Source organism: Halyomorpha halys, unplaced genomic scaffold (assembly GCF_000696795.3).
Source record: "Halyomorpha halys isolate HHAL.00 unplaced genomic scaffold, Hhal_1.1 Scaffold1125.1, whole genome shotgun sequence".
Lineage (NCBI taxonomy): Eukaryota > Metazoa > Arthropoda > Insecta > Hemiptera > Pentatomidae > Halyomorpha > Halyomorpha halys.
The window spans coordinates 342,573-366,825 of NW_027113995.1; the positions used below are offsets into that span (position 1 = coordinate 342,573).

The 24,253-nt window shown below is 30.5% G+C and overlaps 1 protein-coding gene across 1 annotated transcript in view; it reads left to right on the forward strand.

The window, feature by feature from the left end:
• Positions 1-24,253, forward strand: part of cno (adherens junction formation factor afadin) — a gene marked incomplete in the record, with an annotated part of 345,803 nt that overhangs the window by 300,779 nt on the left and 20,771 nt on the right. Inside the window, 10 exon segments of the mRNA XM_067051255.1 lie at positions 549-793; positions 1,800-1,921; positions 2,100-2,300; positions 3,569-3,848; positions 3,931-4,076; positions 4,156-4,261; positions 4,533-4,808; positions 4,926-5,075; positions 5,908-6,150; positions 7,756-7,884. Coding sequence (XP_066907356.1) covers positions 549-793; positions 1,800-1,921; positions 2,100-2,300; positions 3,569-3,848; positions 3,931-4,076; positions 4,156-4,261; positions 4,533-4,808; positions 4,926-5,075; positions 5,908-6,150; positions 7,756-7,884 — 1,898 coding nt within the window.

Here is a 24,253-nt window from a genome sequence, read left to right on the forward strand (position 1 = left end):
TATATTTAAAAACCTTACAATAAAAAATATTTACTATGTGTTCCACCTGTTCATAAGTCTTTTCAATTTATTAATATAAAAATACTAATACATTCACTTAATCTGATTTAGAAACTGTCTTAATGAATGATTCTTTTTGTTTTACGAGCCCCTATTTTTTTAATTTATTACTTTATATTACTTTAAAATTACTCAGTAAAAAAAAAGTCAGTTGTGGATATTTTTATTTAAGGTGAATCAAAGGTAAACAAAATTATCTTTAGTATATTCATTGCTTCATTTCATTAAATTATTATTTCCTTTACTTAAAAAAGTAATTTAAAGAATCCATCTAATAAAATATTAAGAGCTAGATTAATGAATTGTCAAAAGGCCTATACAATAGTCACTAGAAGAACAAAGAACATAGTCTTTGTACACTTAAAGCATGTGCAACTGTCATTAGCAGAAATATTAGAAAATATTACTTTTAGCTTGCATAGTTTTATAATACCCCCTCCTCAAATGAAGGAAATCGAATGACAATATTTGCTCTTGATTTGTTTCAGACGGTAGTGAAGTTGGTGGTGGGACTGGAAAACGTTATAGACTTCAGCCTAACGTGACTGAGGTGGGTTCAGAACGAGGTTCTCCGCATGGTCATGGTCAATCCCTTCAACTCTTTGGGCCTAATATCCAACCCAGACACTGTGTTATAGCACACACAGAAGGAATTGTAACAGTTACCCCATGCAGCAGAGATGCTGAGACTTATGTCAATGGTCAACGTATTTATGAAACTACAATTTTGCAAGTAAGTAATTTTATGGAATTCAATTAAAATCAAAAAAGTTGCAAGTAATATAAATTGTTTGCAAAATTTATTTTATGTATTTTTTAAATTTTAGAATACTACAATTTTAATAAATACTTCATAGTATCACTACTATGATTATAAATCTCAAAAAATGGTATGGAATCATCCATATTATTTGTTTTCACCTCTTAACTAAAATTTATTATATATATTAAAGGTAAGGAAAGTAAAAAAAAAAAAGAGGTTTATTAAAATTTTTAGTGCTTTAATTTAATTACTGGAAGATTGCTGATTGACCGTCTGTATCATTAAATGGAATTAGGTCCGAATGCAGTCAAATTAAACTCAAATAGTAATATTATGTATTATTTTTCAAGGCTCAAATAAAAATAATACATAATATTACTATTTGAGTTTAATTTGACCGTACCTGGACAAAATTCCATTTATTGTTAATTTAATTAATGAGTAAAAATTTAATGTTACATGATAACAATTTATAACAGTATGTTTTATTATTCAAAATATTGTACAATTAAATTATGTCATGTAATTTAGTTGTCTTTAATAATTAGTTACTCTTGTTTATGTTTATTAGTAATTTTTAGTGTTTAATGAATTAACTTTTTTTTTTACTTATCTTGTTTTAGACGGATAGTGGATAAAATCCATTAAACTATTTTATTTTTTTTTCAATTTGAAAGACCTTACTGTAGTAGTCAGGACTTTTGAGTTTTAATAAATTGATATTTAAAAAATTTAATGGGGATTCTTTTGGGAAAACATTTTTATTAGTTACCTTCTATGTGACAAATAATTGTGTGCTTTCAGAATTTTGAGAGAAAAGTTTTAAGTAAATTTTAATTACTTTAACTAATTGTCAACATTTATGAAAGATTTCAAGATATAAAATTATATGGTTATTTTATTTTCCTCAATTTACCTTTTAAAATGTGAAAACTTTTACTCAGCTGCATATTAATTGTTTTTTTTCAATATCCAGAATGGCGCCACTGTAAGATTTGGAAAAATTCACAACTTTCGCTTCCTTGACCCTTGTTATGAAGAAAGAACAAGACAACGTTACGACAGTTCCCGATCACCACATGATTATTCTTATGACAGGTAAACAGATCTCAACATTGTCCAAGTCATGTTTGGCAATTCAAGCAATTTTTTTTTTTTAAATCCCTCTTATGTTATTTGTTACTTTTTTCTTTTTAAATCATGCATGCAGATTTTTTTTTGCATTCGCCTATTTTTTTTTTTAACCTCACTTGCACCATTTGACCTCACCTCATAGACAATCTACCAGAGAAGAAACTTCAAGCCTTAGCGTAGGTAACGGCCCTACCACTACGAGCACACCCTCTGGTAATCCTCTCAACTACGAAACCACATTTGATGTTGATGGGAATGTTGAGACAAGGTCGACATCCAGCCAGGGTAACAAGGAAGAAACCAGGTCACAACGGTCAATAGGCAGTAGCAGGGAAGGCAACAGGTTTGTTCGTTTATTACTGGTCACTTTTATATTTTAGATTAATTTTATGTTGATTTAAATTGGTCTGCTTTGATAACAAGTGTTCTGTTTTGTTGGAATGCTCTTCTTATTTGTATGTTTTTGCTTTATTCTGTATTTTGTTCTTTTATATATTTAGGAAGAAATACAATAGTAATTTTTTTTTATTAGTTAATAACTCTAATTATAAAAATTGCATCATCAGGAATATTTATAATCATTGAGAGTATTATAACTTTTTATTTTATTTTAATTATAATTGAGATAATATATCAAAATATATTTTTAATGTAAAACATTTTTTTGCTTTTTACTCTTTAGGGAAGGGGAAAAGTAAAAGGACTTGCTTAGTTACTTAATATTTATTACCTTTATCTTTCTTTCTTTCCCCATAAACTACCTAAACAGGGAATAGATATCTTACAAGAAATTACTTATCATAAATATGAAACAAGCACTTATAATTAAAATTTAACATTAGTGAAACCTTGGAACAAAGCCAGTTGAAGTATAAAACTACCAATTATACTGATGGCCTCCATGTCACCAAAATTATTGTTTTATTTTGAAGAGAAAATTATAAAACCTTGTAGTATAAATATAAATAAAGTTGAATTATAAGGCCATAGAAATAGCAGAATAGATTATTTTTATTCTATTATCTTCATATTTATTGGTTACAAAATAATAAGATTGAAAATTATTTTATAAAAGGAATTTTAAATTAATTTTGTATTTAGTATTCATATCGTTTTTAGTGAACTTATATATCTTCACTATCTTATCTTAAGAGAATTTATTTATCAAACGATTATTACCTGGTTTTGTAACCTTCAGTTGCAATTTCAGCATGAAATAGTTTTAGTCTCTCTTATAGTTAAGTTAAATTTTTAGGTCTTAATTTTTAATACTGTTGTTTTTAGTTTAGAATTTTTTATGCTATATAAGATATGTAAAGTTTAAAATAACTGGAAAATCATTACTGGTCAAGGTTATTGATTCCGGAATTTTTTTTGCCTTAGTATAACCAACAATTTTCAGTTATAAAACCTATAAAATATTTTTAAAATAGTCTTTGGTAAAGAGTTAAAATTGACTTTTTCATGTTTATATGTTTAAGAATTGGTCTTAAAAAAGAATACTCGAATTTACATAATACGAATTTATATAAGTTTCAATTTGATATTATATGTTTAAATAGTTATTTATTAAATCTGATTTTTCTCTATCCAATGCTCTACGTATTACAGGGTAATGAATTACGAAAGATACCCACGGGGGGCAGACCCTATTCTGCCAGCAGTGCTGGAGATAAGGGAGGAGACTGAGGAAGCACTGCTTCATGCCCTCATCACTGATCTTGACCCGAATGGTCCCGGTTTTAAATTGGCTCCAGCTTACACCCTCTACCTCATGGCTCGATACCGAGCTTCTACTCATTATCGTCCAGAGCTTAATCCAATGGAGCGTGCGCAGCGGCTGACTCTGATTCTTGCAAGGGTAGCTGCAATCATACACTCCTTTATTCAGGTTTGTATTCAAATAAATCTACTTTTGAAATTGATAGTATTTTCATCTCCATCAAATTCTTAAAATGGGAATTAAATTACAGGAAAGGAGATTTGAAGTGCGGTGGCTTGCTTTATGGCTTGCAAATGCATCTGAAATTTTGCATTTTTTGAAATCAGATCGACATATCTCAGGATTCTCTATTGAAGCCCAAGAAACTCTTGCTGATGCCGTTCAAATTGCATTCAAGTAGTTATCAGTTTTATTTAATCTGAAATATTTTTTTTATGATTGCTTTTAATTTTAAATTTTTTTTTTTTATTTATAGGCATTTAGTGACTTGCCTTCAAGGAGAACTATCTGCTGTAATGCCTAATTTCTTATCTGATAGAGACGATTTGAGCCATGATCCAGAAGATTCTTCAACTGCTTCTGTAAGTTTATTAAAAATATATATATATATATTAGTTTAGTTTTGTAATATTTTTATTTGTTTAGTGCTGTCTCTTTTTCTCATTTTCTATCTAATTTAGCATTGAATAATACTACAATCTATGCTTCAATAAAAGGAAAATTTATGTTCTTTGATAAATAAGGAATGATTAAATGAAGGATATGAATTTTCAAGACAGAGACAATGATACCTTTAATTTTGTAAGTACTTAACTAACCTAGGCACATTTTAAATTATGATTTAAATTTTAGGTCCTTGGAGTGCTCTCGGGTGCGATGAACCTACTCCGAAGGTGCAGAGTCAATGCGGCTCTTACTATTCAATTGTTCTCTCAGCTTTTTCACTATGTAAATGTTTGGGCATTCAACAAATTAGTGGCACCTGGTTCTAGCTACTGCTCTAGGCAGTGGGGCCTACGAATCAAGGCCCGTTTGGCACAAGTTGAGGTCTGGGCTGAAAGGCAAGGTCTTGAACTTGCTGCTGATTGCCACTTGGCCAGGATCATGCAAGCAGCTCATTTATTACAAGTAAATAAATTTTTAATTACATTTCTGAATTTTCAAAAGAGATTCAATAATTTTATTATAGTTATTACAATACATTAATAATTCAGCTTTAATACAATAAATATGTTATTTTTGTAGGCTCCAAAATATAGCTGTGATGATCTAGCCTCTCTCTCCTCCACCTGCTTCAAGCTGAACTCTCTGCAGTTGAGAGCATTATTGCAGAACTACCAGCCTACTCCAGATGAACCAAGGATACCTCATGATATTGTAGAAAATGTGGTGAGGGTATGTTTTGTATTTGATCTGCCATTGTTTTATTTCAAATATTACTGTGGTAAGGGTATTTGGTTACAGTAATATTTGATATGGAACATGATTAGATTTATAAGCTTCATGTATTATCTAATTTGTTCATACTACCACTGTAAACTGTTCTAATTTAAATATCCATACATTGTATAATTTAGATGGAAATCTATTATTATCAATTTTTGACGTGACAACGTCTTATAAATCATTTTGCGGGATGCCATGTTAGAAAAAGTGTCCCGTAACGGAAATTGACTTCGTTTAACATATGGATATTATATCATATGTATAAAAATTAATTAATGTATAACCAAGCAAAAATAAATATCTGAATTCAATATGTGAACTGGTTTATTATTTCAAATATATAACATTGGATTGATTTTAATTTATATTTATGTAATATTAGCATAGAGTATACGTTGTCACGGAAATATGTCGCCTCGGTGCGAAGCGCCGAGGCCTACACGGGCCCGGTTTTTTATCATATGATTATAACTATGATATTTTAAAGTAACAAGTTTTATTTATTCTTAAAATGGGGTATTTATAGTACTAGAAAATTTAGATTTAGCTAATATTTGACTTCTAAAACTAATCTACAAATCAGCTTAATCTTGCCTTGAGTTAAGAACCAGTAATTTCTTCTTTTCTAATAAATTTATTACTTCACCAAATGAATGACATTAGTTTTTACTTCTAGCTGATCTAAAATTTATCAATACTTACTGTTTTTTTTAAAATATTATTAATCTTAATTTAAGTTTGGGTTATTGCTGTTAAATAACATTTTAATTCTGCTTTACAGGTGGCAGAGAACCTTGCTGATGAGTTGGCGAGGAGTGACGGCAGAGAAGTAAGGCTTGAGGAAGATGCCGAGCTTGCCTTACCATTCTTGCTTCCCGATGATGGTTACTCCTGTGAAGTGGTGCGAGGAGTACCTCCTGGACTGGTGGAATTCTTAGCACCTTTGCAGGCTGCTGGTCTCTGCAGATTGACTGCTCAACCTACCTCCAATGGCTTATGGACTGTTTACATGGGGCATGTTATGGTTAGTATGAAATTCCTTTTGGTCAAAATAATGAATTTTACCCTTGCATGAATTCTATAAATTTGTTTGTTGTTAAATTCATAAATGCAAAACTCTTTTGTATTGATGTAAGATCCTAAAATCCTATGATCCTAAAATAAGATTTAGTGTTACCTTCAATAAGTTTTTCCACCTCTCTTTCTCATTCAAAGGATTCACAATTAACCAATTCACTTGTTGGAATGATGTACTGTGCCTCTTATCTTGCTGGAAAGTCTCAGACGAAAACCCTTACTATCTGTGTGTTGATCATGTTAAGCTTTCACAATGTTATGCACCCGAGACATTCAAAACATTAAAAATTCTCTTTTGAAGATATTTTCAGTAAAGGATTTTCATGAAAAGTATAATTAAAAAAAAAAAAATATTATGTATCATATTAAGATTTAAATCTCCAAAAGCTGCTAATAATTTTTATGTTTGTTGACAATTTGTGAGCAAATGTTGTAGAGAACATAGAACAAACATAAAGGACAAAATCATTTGAGAATTTTCCCTGAGAATCAGTCTTAATAATTGAAGAATTTATGCTGTCATCATGATAGGCATTAGAGGATTCTGCCAGCCAAATCATCTGAGAAGTTTCAGTTAAGTTTAAAGAAGAACTGAAAGAGGTTACAAAGTTAACTTCACTACCAAAACTTTCTTTACCATAACTAAGGCCTATCATGTTTTATTTCAAAATTCCCAAAACTTTAAAGAAAAAAAGAAGTCAATCAAGTCTTCAACACCTTGTATATGTATTATGAACTAGTATATGTATTTATATAAGGTAACTATTACATACAAATTTTTGGAGTGATCAATTATAAATCGTTAATGGAAAAGATGTGCCCATAGAGAAATATACTTAATAATGGGCTTGTAACTAGAGTGATTGGGTAGGATAGGATCCTGCTTAAAGCTGCTGGAAGAAAGTGTGACCATGGGAAGATCCAGTGGTCCTAGATGTTGGCAGGCATGTATTATAGGGCAGTGGCACTGGATAGAGCTTCTAGGAGGTTGTTTTAGCTGAGTGAGGCCTCACCTTAGCAACCTCACTTCTACAGCAGTGCCGATTTAACCATGGCCTGGTTGGGTTGATTTTGTGGTGGTCCCATGGAATGTAAACTTACCCTCCCTTCCTGGTTAAAATGAGTGTTTTTTATAGCATATGAAAATGGTAATAGAAATTGAGAAATATCAGTTACAGTAGAGAAATAAGGATTTTTATCGAGAAAAAATGATTTCCTGTAAAATCTTTAAAAAGTCATATCTTGACTATAATTTGAGATTATAAGGTTGGTATTACTGACCAACATTTTTGGTAAGCTATCCCTTCCTCAATAATTGGTATATAATACTTAATCTTAATAATCATGTATGTTTGGTTAATATGTTTTGTTTTAAAATAATCAAGATATTGTCCTGAAGTTGAGCTAAGTGGGATAAATATTATCGGTTGAGTTACTATTACTAATTGCGATGATTACTGTTGATATATTTTTGTTTTTGCTTCTAATCTCCTCAGTTGTAACTGAAATCTAGTGTAACTTGATGCATAACATATTATTGATGTTGTTTCAGGCTCGCAGTCCTAGTGCTATGAGCAATAGGTCGTCAGGTTTTGTCCCAACTCAGCATGAACCAGAAGTCCAAATTATTAAGCTGCACAAATCTAACAATGGAATGGGCCTCAGCATTGTTGCTGCCAAGGTTAGTCGTGATAAATTATTTACCTGATAATTGATAATTATTTTAATTACTCAAATTTCTGAGTGAATGAAATAAATTGAGTTCAAAGTACTAAACTTTGATGTTTCATATTTCATGCATAATTTCATGTAATAAAATAAAGCCTTAAAAGACTAATTAAAAATAAAAAATAAATTTTTTTTTTTGTGAAAGATGGAAAGTTATAAAACCACTCACTTTTTTGTGTAAAGGTCAAAAATAAGATATAAAGTAAATTATATTTTATGGTACCTTATGAGTTTTTTATTGAATACAAATTTTGTTCCTGCTCATATCCTGCATTACCTGATTATAGCATAGATACAAGGATTGTAATGTGCTTAGATATTCATTATCACCTGTCTGTTAACAGGAATGTAAGTGAATCTCATTTGAAGTATCTTGGGTCATATTATTCTATAAAATTTTATGAATATTTTGGAACGTTTTATACTCAAAATATTTTATAAGTAAATTAGTGAGTTTAGAACCCCATAAGTCACTTTTAAAAGATATTTATAATTTTACAGGTTTCCATTGAGATAGGTAGTAGTTTTGGGTGGATAACTCCTTAAGTCCAATGTATTTTTGCTGTTTTTAATAGTGGCTAGCATTTTGTCAAGAAACACTTTAAATCAGTGACTTGAGGGGTTTCTCTTTTCAAGGAGTTTAACAATTATGTGCTGAGGTCTGGTTCACAACTTGGAGTTAAATTTTTCTTTCAGAGGAAGGTTTACATTGGAGTTTGCCCTACATCTTAATATATGTATGTAGTTCATTAAAGCCATATGAACGGCTGGTGACCACCAGAAATTCTATTTGTGGATTCTTTCAGCATGTATTCAAGGTAAAAACAGATGCAAGTATCACATCAATTCAGAATTACCAAGGCTGATTCAATCTGTAAAAAGCTATTAATAACAAAACAATTCAAATCGTTCATGCCAGATAAACTTATCATCAAAATTTTCATTTAAATATTTGACACGAGTCCATATGTAAAAGAAATGAAGAAGCATAAACTAATATTGGCTGAATATACTTCTATAACCATTCGCTGTTGGTATTTATTGTTGGTATCTTTTAAATGATTTTATGAACAATTTCATCTTGGAGAAATACTCACATTTTCAGACTTTTGATAAGAGATAAAGAAAAGACATTGGAAGTTGTCCAAACATCAGAGCAAATTAGTATCAAAGCATCTGGTAGTTCATTGGACAAATTTTAAAATTAATTAACATGTAGTTCTTTGAAAAGTGTAATTTACCATCAAGCCAGACAGAAAAAAAAAAAAAAGTGAGTTGTTAGCATAGCCACTCTTTTGATCAAGCATCGTTTAAACGCAACCTTCCATTATCATTATTTGTCCATCTATGGTATGACATTTTATATGGTACCACGTCAAGGTTTTCATAATGTTCTTTTAAATTACCCTTATTTTCATTATATTATAAAAGTGATATAGTTTTTCTTTACGTCTGCTTACTAAAAGTTATTGATAATTCAGAAAATTGAAATAAAAATTTTATATTTATTTTTACAATTATCTCAACCCAAAACACAGGAGTTTTATTTTTTGTTATTGATTTACTAACATTCAAAATATGCAGTATTGAAATCTGTTTTATTGTTCTGGATTATAAATACTGAATGTTTATTAATTTCACTGCTAAAACAGTAACTTATAATTTATGTGTGAAAACATTTTTTTTTTAATTGTTTTTCATAACTTTTCACTTTCTCTTTTAGTGAATCCATTTATTATTTTTCCCTCCTCTTGTTGGTATTCTCTCTTTCATTTTTCTTTTTGTGGAAGTAATTAATATTGTCAGTTGGTAAGTTTGATTTATAAATATTCAGTAATGGTGATGATTTTAAAGTCTTTATGCTTTCATAAATAAAATAATTCATTTGCTGTCCAATGCTCAGGATTAACAAATTAAGTTCAGGACACATTAGTTTTAGTACAGATTGAATTAATTTATCGAATTTCATTCAATATTATTAATTATTTATTTCATATCACCAATACTATGTATAGTTTTTTTAGAAGTTATACGCTAGATAGGCAGTATTTGTCAAATTAATAGGAGTTAGGTTATTACAATTAATGTTGTACAAATAAAGTCAGACATTTGAGGTAGATTCTTAAAAAAGTCAATACATCTGCTTTTGGATAATTATGGAGTATCGGATGTAAATAAAACCAATTTATGTTGAAAATTTAAATTTTGAACACCATTTGACTCTGAAAAGTTTTAGGTTTTTAAATAAACTGATTGATTTTTAAATGTTGAATTCCAATTTGTCCAAAATCATTATTTTTTCAAAGTGGATGTAATTTAATAGAATGCTCCTCAATAGTTCAAAAATATTTATGAGCAATTGTTTTATTAAAATACTTATCAAATAAAAAAGAAAATTATATTAATTATTAATTTTTTTTTTTGTAAAAAACATACAAGATCCTTTATTATTGCTCAAGAAGGAATATCAGATTAGGATAAAATTTTGCCATTGATATGGGTGGGCCCTTGTTCCAGATCTTGATGGCACAATGAACATCCTGCTCCCCTGCCAATGGGCAGATTGAGATAAGATAGTTACTGTTGCTCTTGTGTTATTGAGGCCCTGGAATGGTTCCCCTTTTAGCTTCCATTAGCATTTCCAAGAATGGTTTTTAAAAGGCTTGCTGAAGTCAATTGGCTGACCTATTTTCTTTCTTTTTTTTTTTTCTTTTTGAGAGAGATTGAGTTTCATAGATATTTTTCCCATCCTAGTATTTTTATTATTGTTCATTCCATAACATCATTAATCCATTAAACCACTTTCTTTCGGTTATTGCTGTATTAGTTTTATGAGGAGAGTTAGGTTTTCATACCATTATAAATGAGTATAAACATAGATAATTTTCATGCTGGAAACCATATAACCTTGCTGTATAAACAAAAAATGACCAGAGACCCATCCTCATATCCATATCCATAATATTCCTGTATCTCAAGGCATGCGGTTGGTGTCCCTAGTGATTTAGTTGACAGAAATTCGGCTAATTCAAGGCTTTACTAAGGGTTGCTAATGTGTTTCATTATTGAGGTGTATGATGTCATATGTAGGATAAATTCTTTTCTTTTTTTTAAGGTTGTGTTCTTTCCATAACATCAATAAGCTATTAATGCACTTTATTTTGGTTACTTCTGTACACATTAGTTTTTTGGGGAGGTGGTTTTCGTGTTTTTATAGATTTTTTAGAACAAAGATTTTTTTTCCATTAATGGTTTTATTTTACATATATGTGTCACAATAAGATATCCTTTTCAGAAGTTTTACCCCATCTTCAGTATTGATAATAACTCCTATTTTGTCAGAAAAATATTTGAGGGATCTAGGATATTTTTTAAATTTATAACACTCTTAAACTATGGTTTTATAACATCCAACATTTAAAATGACAAAATAATCAATATGCATATATTTTTGGCTATTAAGAAATTGTTATGGACACAGTTTGATCCTGAAGTTTGGGTAACACTTTAATATCTTGATTTTGTGACACTTGTATTTTAATGATTACCATTAAATGGAGGAGTGACAATTTTACATTCAACAATTGACAACTAATAACTTCTGAAATTATTTTAAAAATTTGTTTACATTCTAGGAACCGTTAAGATTACATGCCATTTTGATTGATTTATAAAAAAAAAAAAAAAAATGGTTATTTGTTTATATCGATTCTGTGAGTGCTATTGAATGAGGATGTATCCTTCCTTGGTTGAAATATTAAACGTCTATTTTGTATGCAATATCCGATATTTTGATACCTAATACTCAACGCCATGAATAATTTTTATCATAGGGTATGATTATCCTAGAGGTTACCAAACTATTCTAGTCAGAGTTGGAAGGTCCTTATTGAATCCTTGGGTCTGCTAGGAAGTACCTTTATACACATCCAGGCAGTGTAAGACTCCAGGCTGGTAAAGTAACATTCTCAGCTGCAACTACCTCATTGTCATTATATCAAACTCTCCAATGTTGGAATCAATATATTTTTCTTGTCCCACCCTTATTTTGGAAGATAGATTATCATCTCTAGTGGGTGGAAATGCTTAGTTATGAAGTTATAATTAAAATTTGTCGGTATTCATTATACGTGTGATTGTTGTGTTAAAGTGTATCGAATTTGTTGAAATAATTAAAACGTAAATCATATTAGTGTACAGATTTCTAACATACTCTCTTAAAAAATTCGCGATTCCGCTGACCCCGACTATAGCCGAAGGCAGCCGACCGAGCCCGAACCTTTAGACTAGCTCTCACCCTCGTACTCCCCAACAGACGATGTCTTGCGGACTCCAGTACTTCGGCGGACCCGCTTCCAGCCACAGTGTTGGTCACCCTGGTCAACTGGTCAGTTTCAGCGCCCTTCCGGAGGGTACCGCATCCTTCACGATAACAGTTCGACCCCCTTCGAAGGAGCAGGAGGCAACTAGTACAGAAGACATCCAACTTTGTGACTCATGTCGTGCAACATCTCTTTGCAGCGTTAAGGTATCTTAGCACCTCTGACTTTACCTTATATGGGATGCACATGTTGAACGATGCTATAACTTTCGGTAATTATAGAAAGTAGGCGTTAATTGATTATTTCTGTGGGAATTGTTGAACTAATAAATGATTATTTAGGTAATTAATTGTTAAAAATTCTAATAGTTGAAGGAGTCCCACGGTCATTGTTCATTAGTTTCATTTAATTATTTATATATAATTATTAATGTAATGGTTGGATTTCAGTACTCTCATTTAGATCGATTTAAAATCAGGTAAAGTCATCTCGTCTTTTATTCTGTCCAATCATAAAATTCTTCTAGTGTTTTACTGTTCCATATAATTATTACGTCCACTTTTATGGATCAAGATCGTAATACTAATAATCCTTCTGTTTTCATTGTATCACATTTAATTTTAGCTATTACTAACTTTTGTATGTCACAAAATTTATAATTTATTTTTGAAAAACTGAAATGTGGTGAATTTTATAAACTTGGTATTGAATTTTTAGAAAATTTCTATAAATTTATTTAATTATTTTATGAATTGCTCAGAAACTTTTATCTATATGAATAAAGGAAAATTGTTAATGTGTATTCATTAAATTATTTTCTATAAGCTTCTTCAGTTCCGTAATTCGCATTATTGATAGATTTTATTGAATTTTAACGATAGGATTGGATAATTTATTTTCTAGTTATATATTTTGTCTACCCAACATAACAAGGTGATTTAAATTTGTTAAATAATAAATTTACATAGCCTAATGAAGTGGGGGGACTGGAACGCCAGCTGGTCTCCTTTTTGTCTCTTTTCTTTCTCTCGTCTCACGATGGGAGTCGTGGGGGTTTTCGCTTTTTCTATGGTTATTCATGTGTTTTAAATCCTTGATTGGTTTTTAAAATTTAACCTTTCAAATTCATTTGTTTTTTTGTTTTGTTTTTTGCTATCGTTACAAAATCATTTGATGATCGCTAAAGTAGTGATGATTTTGGTTCTAGGTTTTTCCTTTTTTGTCTTGTTTTAATGATACTTGATACACCTTTGTAGGTTGATAAAACTTGAGTTCATTAATTGATCATTACGTTAATGACACATAATTTTGAAAATCTATTAGTAGGTCGCCTTCCAATATTTTTATTATCATTGTGATATGATAATACTGTTCCTGATTAGTTTTGAGCTGCAAACAGTTAACACTGGCAGGAAATTGATGATGTGATCATTTTTATATTTAAGAGAAAATATAGCTTTGTGCTCATAATTATAAGCTTCTTTTCAAAATCAGCTGAAAGCATAAAGTTATTATATATGCTCTTTAATGTATAGAAACCTGGACATAAAGTGATATTTTTCAAATATTTATTCATATTTGAAATACCTACATCAATAAATTTTTCAAAATAATGTAAATTGGGTATAAATTAATTTACATTAAACACCTTCTGGTTTTTTTTATTTATTTAATTATTAATTAGTTATAAATACGTTTTGGTCAATTATCTAAAAACGGAGTTACAGTTAACAAAAAATATTTTAATAACAAGAAGGCATTGATAGTGCTCCGTGCCCTAATTTATGTACGTTGGTCGTTACGGACTCATTAAGGCTTGCTACAGTTATAAAATAACGAAGCGGCTAATAAGATATACTCCCATTACCCGCTTCTATTTATTTTACACCTAACTAAGCTTACTAATCTTTAAAAAAAAAAAATATTTATTTGATGGGAGTGGTTTGATTATTTAAAAAATAGAATTGACTAAACAAAAGCTAACGATTAAACTTGCTGCATATGGAATTCGTAAATATTATTATTTATAACTTGTTTGTGTAAATTGAACAAAACTATAAATAACAAAGATATAATTTGTATTTTCTATACATACATATATATATACCTATGTATTATATATTATTGTATTTTGCATTTAAATGAAAAATAAAGATGTTTTGAAAATAAATAAAAAAATAAATCAGCCTCAATTCTGCTTTTCTGCTTTGGTTTTATTGTTTTAACAAAATATTTAAGTTTGAAAATCAATGTAACTTGTAAATGCAGCAGTTTTTTTTACGTTCTAAAGGTCAAAGATAATTTCATATGACATTCTTCTTTTGGAATTCGGAGGTTTATAGGAAATAATATTATTCCCATACATCCAGAAGTCTTCCCTCTTTCTTTCCATTAAATTTCTATTTTACCTTCTGCTCAGGATTAATTGTTTAGTGGAAATAACATTAGTTTTAATTATTGCCCATTATTTCGATCCAATTTCATTATTTAAATAACTAAAAATACATTTTCAAGATAATGGTTAATTAGCTGTTCGTTGCCGAATTCGTAACCGAAGCTTGTCTTCTATTGTTACTCATTCAATAATTTTTATGCTGTCGAGCCTTCTTCATTTCTAACTGTCCAAACTTATTTACTGTACCATTGCCGGTACACCTCAGGGATTATGTTCAAGTCCAATTTTATTTAATTTATTCATCAATGTAAATGATTCAACGATTCAACATAGCTCATATGTAATGATATATAGTCGAGAAATAAAATATGAGTGTATATCCCAAAGTAGTGTAATAATTATTGTTCACATTAATAAATAAAATAGAAATAAAATTTTTTGTATTAAATATAAGCTGGATATAAATATAAGATGCAATCTTCCTTCAGTAAGTCATCCTTGTGACCTCTCTGCTACTTCTGATTGTCTCTACATATTCTCGGTTAAGTGCTGAACATGATTCGTATGACTTACGCCATCGTTGACTGTTGTGCTATCTAACAAGACGAATATGCAATGTCCTAAAGCACATTTAATAAATAGATTACGAGAGATAAGAGGCAAGGTTCAGACTCACTTATCGTGGGGGCCGTGTGAGAACCTCCTTAGTCCTCCGCTGCATTGCCCATTGTCCTCTCGCCTTCGCCACTTTCCTTTTTTTTCCTTTGTGTCTTATCGTTCGTTGAGGAATTTCCATATTCAGCACTATCTGCCAATCCATCGGGAGGCATTAATTGCCTTTGTTAACTTACGCACACCTTGAATTTATTTGCAGAGGTGAGTTGTCACGGATGGGTTGCTAAGTGGTCCACGTTGACAATAGAAATAAATATGATATAATTTAATTATGAATTTTGTTTTTCTTATAACCTAAATTTTAAATTGGAGTCCTTAGCCAAGGCGGGAACAACTGTATGTCTTCTCGAGAATATCCAAAAAGAGTGGCACCTCAGCAGTGATAGAGCTCATTATTTTATAATGACTTAATGAACAATCTCTAACATTTATTTCATTATTTCGTACTTATACATTATTTCTTTTATTCACCTTTACATACGATATCTTAATCCTCCTGACTATCGTTGACAACCCCTCATTGGTTTGGTGGTTTCCTTCCTCCTTCCCATTCCTACACGGCTCAGGGCATGATAGAATTCAGTGCAGGATACGACAGGGGATGTAACAACCCTAGAAAGACACAATGACCGGAGGCCGTAGGTGCCACCCGCATTCCTGCATCAAGGTATGCGGTAGGTGTCCTTAGTGAGTAAGTTAGCAGGCATTCAGTTGGTTCAAGGCTTTTCAAAGGGATGTTATGTTCTTTCTCTATAAGGGTTATTATCGTGTTGTTCGTTGGGGAAATTCTGTTACTTGCTCATTATTTTTTCTTTTAAATAGGCTGTCTAGCAATTGTGTCTGAGATTACTTTGACCAAAAGTTAATACAGAATAAGACCGCATATTTATTGAACTTGGATATTTTCGTATATTTATTTTATTAAACCTATGATGTCGCTTATTCAAGTTACTTTGCCAAAAGTTCTTTCTTAATCGTGGTTTAAATATAAATATTGGACGAAAGTTGAATTTCATATGTCTTTCAGAGTATTCAAATAGTTATAGCTTTGGGTAATGATTCGCTAATCTTATTGCTTAGAACCTCTCCCGTCGAAGGTTTTGGTAACAGGTTCCCAGCCAATCTGCTCCTGGCAGTTAGACCACATTTATGGGCACAGTGGCTACAATTAAACCCTGATAGTCGTACTTCATGGAGGGAGATGATATCTAAACCTTCCCAGGATAGCATCCTTACCTTAGTAGTTCCCCACCTCCTTTGATGGGGCCTGTCATTACGTCGTTTAATCCCGGTTTTACATCCTTAGTGCCTTTATTTATATTTTTTATGCCTCGAAGGTTGTATATTTCTATGTGCCTAGCATTAATTTTATGTTGTATTAACCTAATAAATGTAATTAAAGTATTTTTATAGGGAATTTTCGCAGGCGAAAATGTAAAAAAAAATTGAAAAATAATTTTTAAGAAAATCGCTCTAGATTTAAATGGTACCACATTTAATATGGGATTTTATTATTTGGATCTGAATAATATGGAAAAACGAGATATCAGGAAATGAAATTATTTGATGTTAACTCTTAAGACACTTATTAATGTTGTTCAATCAAACTGACCATAACATTTTATAAATATCTCAAATTTAAATCTAGTGTATAATATCGGTGGGTAGTTTTTTTTCTCCAGGAAATAATATCGTGCTCTACTTGAAATAATAAATTTTATATATTTAGGTGTGCATGACATAAGTTATATATGCATATGTATTTCCTTGCACATTTCCTCTACAATGTTATCCAATCCCGCCGTCTATCATACTTCTCCATCTCCTCCAATTCAATTCGTCTATTCATTCTCTCAATATCCGTTTTCTGTCTTAAGATTTATATAAAACGTTTCACCAGACATTAGCTTTTAACAGACCTTTCAGTATCAGATCCTACTTTCATTGGTCGCTCCAATACCTTTCCCTCCTTTGAATTCCGTCTTTTCCTTCACTTCCTAACTATCCAGATCCAATAGAATTGAAGCTAATGTTCCTGTTTTTAACCATAATTTGTAAATTGATAGAATATTTGATTATTATTTTTTTATATTCAACAGGACTATAATTTATTATTTACTACATTTTTAATGGATGTTCATAGTATTCTGTTAGAGTTTGTAAATTTGGTATTTTTACGTTGATTATAATTTTTTTTTTAAAGTCTGATTTTGATTTAAATGTTTATTACTTTTTTATTTGTTGATTTTTTTGTGTTTTTGCTTTCTATTTTGAGCCACTAATTTTAATTTATTATTATACTGTAGGGACCCAACCCCCCCCCCCCCTCCCAGCCCAGAATAAATAAGGAATCTTATTATTATTTTATATTTTACCCAAGCTGTAACTTGTGCTGTAGTATACAAAAGCTAGAGCCCCCTTCCCAGGGAGCTATCACCTGTTGGAATTACTTGCACTCCTGATGACCTATCAGCACAGGTGCATACGTCGGTTCCTTTAAGGGTTTGCCGAGCGGAACAGCTTCCTTTCCAACGGTCGAGCAAAATGAGGAGTTAAGTCAACGGTTACAATATAGAACTGTTTTGTGTATAACTAACCATATCTTGAAAATATTATTACGAATGTTATCATTCGAATATTAAAAGTCTAAGCCTTGAGTTTCTCAAATAGCAGTAAATAACTTAACCCAGATAAACATATCACATTATTACAGTTCACGTACGCCAGTTTATCAAAGCCCTGATTCCAAAATCTAGATTTATATTTTTTTCTAGAGTTACGTTTTGAGCGATTCCCAAATACTGATGGATCATATAAAAAAAAAAAAACTTCTGAATCTTATTATTTGAAGAACTGGTTGATTTTTGAAAATTAATGATTTATAAGTTGGTAGTTTTTGGAATTAATTTTTTTTAAATTTATTAATGATTAAAAATGAAAATAAAAACTATTTTTTTAATTTTAATGTGTTTATTGAGAGCTCGATTTCTTGTTATAATAGATACAAAATGAATTTACTTTGTTTGAACTGTTTAAAAAAATAATAGTGGAAACGTTTTGTTTTTCAAATAACTGAACCAATGTACAGTTAATGGGAAAAAAGTAATGGTAAGGAATATTATTACGAGAAACACGATTGTGTTGAAGAAATATGTGACTTAAAACAGATGTAGAAACAGTGTCTCACTACTGCCGATCTATATATTTTTTTTAAATAATTTTTCAATAGGTTTTTTTATTAATGAGTTTTGAAACCCTTAAAACTACCAACAGATGATACATGTATCAAACATTACTTTAAAAAAAGAGGTAATTTTAGAGTTATGGCCGCGATATGGCAAGACAACATTCAGTAAGAAATGCCATAGATCGGTATACTATCTCTATGTAGTGATATACACTTCTAAAAAAATATTAAAATAATGAATTGAAAGTATTCAAGTATAAGAGTTTGATTAAAAGTACTTGATCTTCGTTTTGTAACGGCTAATATAAACAGATATGTTGTATCACATATGGGAAACATAAGAAAGAAAATGCTCATTTAAGAAAAAGTTTATGATTTTGTCTTGAGTGTGTGGCTTCTACATAGCATTGTCAAGAGAATTTTCGTCGGTAATGAAGAAGTAAGTTGTATCCGTCCTAAGGGCTTAGGATCTTTAGGATATAAAGGGATAACTTTGTCTTGTTTAACGTGAGGTAAGCGATCTGTATTATCTTCCACATCCTCATCCCGATGGTCCAACAGTTCAAAATCAGTTAGGGCACCTTGAACACCTATGTCATCGATACCAGGATGAAATCCTCATAGATGACTATGACTAATGACTAAGAAATGTGTATTAGTCCTATGTCTAGTGGAGTAGAATTTGTTGATTTTTGCAGATTAGATAGATGTTCTGTGGATTTTGTTTGCTTAGCAAAGTTTATAAAGGGAGATAAATATTACTTATTGATTTTGATCTTACACATCTAAAAGTGGATTTGAATTCACCGCAGTATGGAAGCAGACTGCTAATTCAATTATCTCATTCATTATGTACCCTAACGACAGGTTCATGCATGTTGAAAAGTGTTTGATATCAAATTATAGACTGATGCTAATCAAGATGTCGTTAGAACAACTTTAAATTATCAAAGAGGGATCAAGAAACATTGATTTTTTAAAATTTATCGATTGTTTTTCCTGAAGTAAAAAAACTTTCAATTATTGAGTATTGACTGTATTATCTCATTTACTTAAAATGAGGTTTGATATCTCTTATGATACTTTGTTTTTCATTTTTCATAGTTTTTTCTATTTTATTTTTGTAGATGTTGGTTTTATTTACTTTATTATCATATTTTAATAGAGCTATTGAATAGTATACTGTCATAAAATATTATTTTATAGTAAGTATAATTTCAAATAGTATAAAAAGAAATGGATGGATTAGTATCAAAATAAACCTTTCTTTCCATTACCTGAATACCAGTTTTTAACTTTTTTAAACATATTATGCCTTTGCACCAAAAAAATATTGACTAATAGCATTCGGAAAAAAAAAACTTACATATTTACTGTATTCGTCTAATTTATATTGTTATTCTTTGTTTACGAAATATGGAAATTTTCTTCTCTAATCTTTGATTGTTATTCGACGAGAGACACGAGTTTATTGTTTCGAAACAATGATTCGCCATTTCCCAATTGAATACTCACGTCTTTGACAATGGAAAAATTAAGCAACAGTCATCTCTGACTGCCCAGGAATTCTAATATGGCATGCGATGTCTGTACGAAAACAATAAAAACATTTCAATTTTAATTTTAACTGCATCTAACTGTTGGTAAATTGTAACCTATTTCGTATGATACTTTGTTTTTCAGTTTTCATAGTTTTTCTATTTTATTTTTGTAGATGTTGGTATCAAAAGATAACAACTTTAATGTATTAAATGGGTAATTAGCTTTGGGTTTTAATCCCATAGTTTTTCTTCGATTATTTGATTTTAAATGTGTTTTCGTTCTTACAGACCAGACGTACATTTTTACTTGCAGCATGAAAGAGCGGAATAAACTTTTTCGGTTTAATTTTCAATTTATTGGTATAAATTTCAATTTTTTCCGTTTATGTTATTTCGGACTAACCTTATTTGGTAAGTCAGCACAGTTACGTGTTACCCACAGCCAGAAAGTGGTACCAAAAAGATATTAGTGTAGTTGCAAAAACACTAATACCTTTCTGGTAAAACAATATTCTGAAATAATTGACAATAAATTGGAAATATCGTTGAATCTTTGGTCCTTTGTGGTATAAAGCTAGGTTCTTATGATTTATTAATTATTCTACAATAGTTTGTTTAATTTAATTGTCACAACTGGACCAGTAATATTCTTCAAAATGTGTATATTTAATGATAATTTAAGTATTAACGAACAATCCTCTCCTATTTTAAAGGTTTTACTCCAGCAAAATTTGAGGTGTTTGATTTATATTGAGAGATACCATTTTGGTGCGTTGCAGTCTCTGGCATACATTTGACTGAACTTATCATATTGATTGCGATCAGTAAGGTGTTAGTTAAATGTTGTTATCTGTAATATCATCTCTAAAGTGTCCGTTTGAGACCCATTTTATTGATCCATTACTCAGTTTTCAGTTCACTGTATCGGTTCCGATTTAATACTACATTTTTAGTTTTATTCCTGTTTCGAACTATTCTCCATATCGCAACTTTTTTCTAGCAAAATATATGGGGCTGCTGTATCATTTGTATGGAAAGATGTGAGAGGAATACAGCTGTATTGGAAGTGCAGAAGTGTGGCCCGGCCGGCCTGTTGCAGAAACCGGTTCCAAGCCTTCTCCCATATCCTACTCCTCTTCCAAGCCTATGGTCGACTCTTCCTTTCTCTGCGTCTGCCCTCTGTCTGTGTTTACCCTGCATCCTTGTCAGCCTTTTGTACTATTATCTCTTATTATTGATGAAACTAAGCAAAAACACAACCAGATTGTTGATAAAGTGAAAAAGGTGTCCAGCGTGTCTTATCAATAAATATCATTTAGGGAAAATTAACAAATAATATTCATTGCAAAACGTTGAGCTTTTTATATCACTGTATTAATTTTTCTTTCTTCATACCTGACCTCAACGGCCTCTGCCTTAAGAAAAAAAACTTTCATAATTGTTTTATGAATATGATTCACAGGACTTATATTTCTCTTATGTAACTTAGTACCTACACTCTCCCCTGAGAAAAAGAAAGGTGTAGTACTTTCAACCTGAACTGAAGCCAACCAACTGTAACGAAGTGTTTTATCCGTAGCTCATATTCCGATCTTTAATTTGATCGTTGTTAGATTAGATAGATTGGTTCGATATAATGCACTAATCATAACATACAAAATAAGTCAGTCATATGTAATGTGTTCATTAATAATTAATTATTGAAAAAAAAGAATAATTTAAGTCCATTTTGTCTTGTTACATTTTATAACATTGTCATGATTCTTTATTTGTAATGATTAAATCAGCTATAATTTCTCTTATCGGTTCCTCAACTATCCCAGGTAGGGAAAGTATAGTGATAGGAGCAAAACAGAAAATCTCTCATAATATATAGGTCTTACGGTTTCTCTAATCCAAAAAAGTGATTAAAAAAGTTTCTAAAAAAAAAAGTTAATATAGTTTAGAGTAAGTACCGAAATAATTTTAAGTGTTCAAGAATTAATTGATATTCCAATCACTTTTATTATAAGCACATTTTCTCTTTTTAATGCTTCCCCTTGACCTCAACTATTTTTGTATTAAAAACATGAAAAAAATTCCTGTGCTTTCCAGAAAAAATCGCTTGAAAATTCGGAGTCATGTCTAATAAGACAGAATATGCAGTCAAATCCCGATTGTCTGCGGCGACATAAATGATAAAAATATTCTTCTATAAAGTACACGCTCAAATAGTGAGGTGAACAAAATTATGGATCGAGGTTGTGTACAATGACGTTAGATCTTTAGTGGCTAAAATAATTTTTCAAGATTGCGAACACAGTGCATGTTTTAACATTATTATTCAGATTTGAGCGTTTTTCATCTCGAAAAAATTGCCATTGGCAGTTGTGTTGCTAAATGATCGTGGATTGGTAATTGTTCATAACTGACAATGCAAACATTTTAAATTCAGATGATGGACTAATCTTTGAAAAGTTTTTACGACCTAATGTGAACGTCTGAATGTATTATAACAGGTCTAGAAAAATAAAAATAAAAAAACTTCTTACTGTAGAAAAAAACATTTTTTTTAAAATTTATTTATTGATATTTATAACTGTACATAAATACATCAAGTAAATTTGAGGAAATCATAATGGTATGGTAGAAGCATGTAGAGAAACTACCCATTGGTAGCACTCTAAAAACATTTTTACAATATAATGTCTCGAGGCCATCTTCTTTTCTCGGAGGATTGTCCAGAATAAAAGAGGAAGCAAGATTAGAAACTAATGGATTTGAGTGGTTAGGGAGTTTGTAATGGAAGGATTGATATCTGGTTCGGGCTAGATCGGTTACAGATGGAACATTAAGGTCTTTGTGGATGATTTTGTAGAAAAATATGGACAAGGGATAAGAACATTGTACTTTTGGTAATATTATGCGATATTGTTGCTTAACGTCAGTTAATAAAATCGTCCTCTCTTCTGAAGAACTATTTTCATTCACATTAGTAAGCTTGGACAAAGATAAGACAACAAATTAAACCTTCAACAAAAAATGGTTAAGAGCAAGACTCAGTAACTCTAACGGGATGAGTGAGAACTGTTCTTGGAGGGGAAGAAAACGTTGATGAAAATTTTATTGGTTGGATGAACAGTAATACTCATGATCCTGCCTTCGACCACTTTAATGCTGAGCAAATTGTTATACATAGCAAGATACAGGAAAGCTTGATGAATCTGAAGAAGAGGACGAATATTTTGAAATTAATTTATTATATTTTTTAGTTTATTAATATATATGATATATTAATTTTTTGTTTGAGATTGGAAAACTTCAATTAAAACAAAATTATCTTTTGATCCTTATTTCTTGACTTTGTTTATTTATCTCTATTTACTTAATATTCTCTCAATACTACTGTACTGTACTGTTATGTACAATATTCACATAATAATATATCTCTACTAACATGCCTTACAATTGATTTGCCCAACTTATGAAAAAAAAAAAGTTTTCTTTCTATTTTATTATACCATGTAAAAATATGTAATTTATATATGTTCGATCACGGATTGATAAGTATGCTGTGTAATGTGGCAACCCGATGTATTTGGTCAGCATGAATGAATCAAGTATTTCTCTTTCTCTCTCTCTCACTCTCTCTCTCTCTCTCTCTCTCTCTCTCTCTCTCTCATCATTTAGTTTGTTTTAAAGATAATTGACTCGAACAATTCAGCCTGCAATAACTAGGACACATTTTTATAACTTGGACAAATCAGTTGTTTGGCATTTCAGTAGAAACATAGTGTTATGTGTTGTGTGCATTTTAAGTGAATAATATGAATTTTTTAGATGTCTCCTTGATAATCGCTTGTGGGCTGAAACGTCAGAGAAAAAAATAAACAAAGTTAAGAGATGAGAATTAAAAGATATTTGAGTTTTAATTATTCTATTTTATTGTAAAGATTCGTCAATATATTACTACGTTTCTATAATAGCTTTTATTATCGGTAATAATTTCGAATTTAGACGCTGAATTATATGTGGGTCTTTGTTCTGTTCACTCTTTTGTTTTCACGGAAACTTTACTCCTGTCAATTTTTCCTGCACTCCTAATAGATAAAAACCTGAATGCATACTGTAGTTATTATAATTTATAACGCCGGCTGAGTATGTGGACATAGTGACTCAAGATGTAGGAGATATGAATTGATTATTTATGAAGTGCTAAGCCA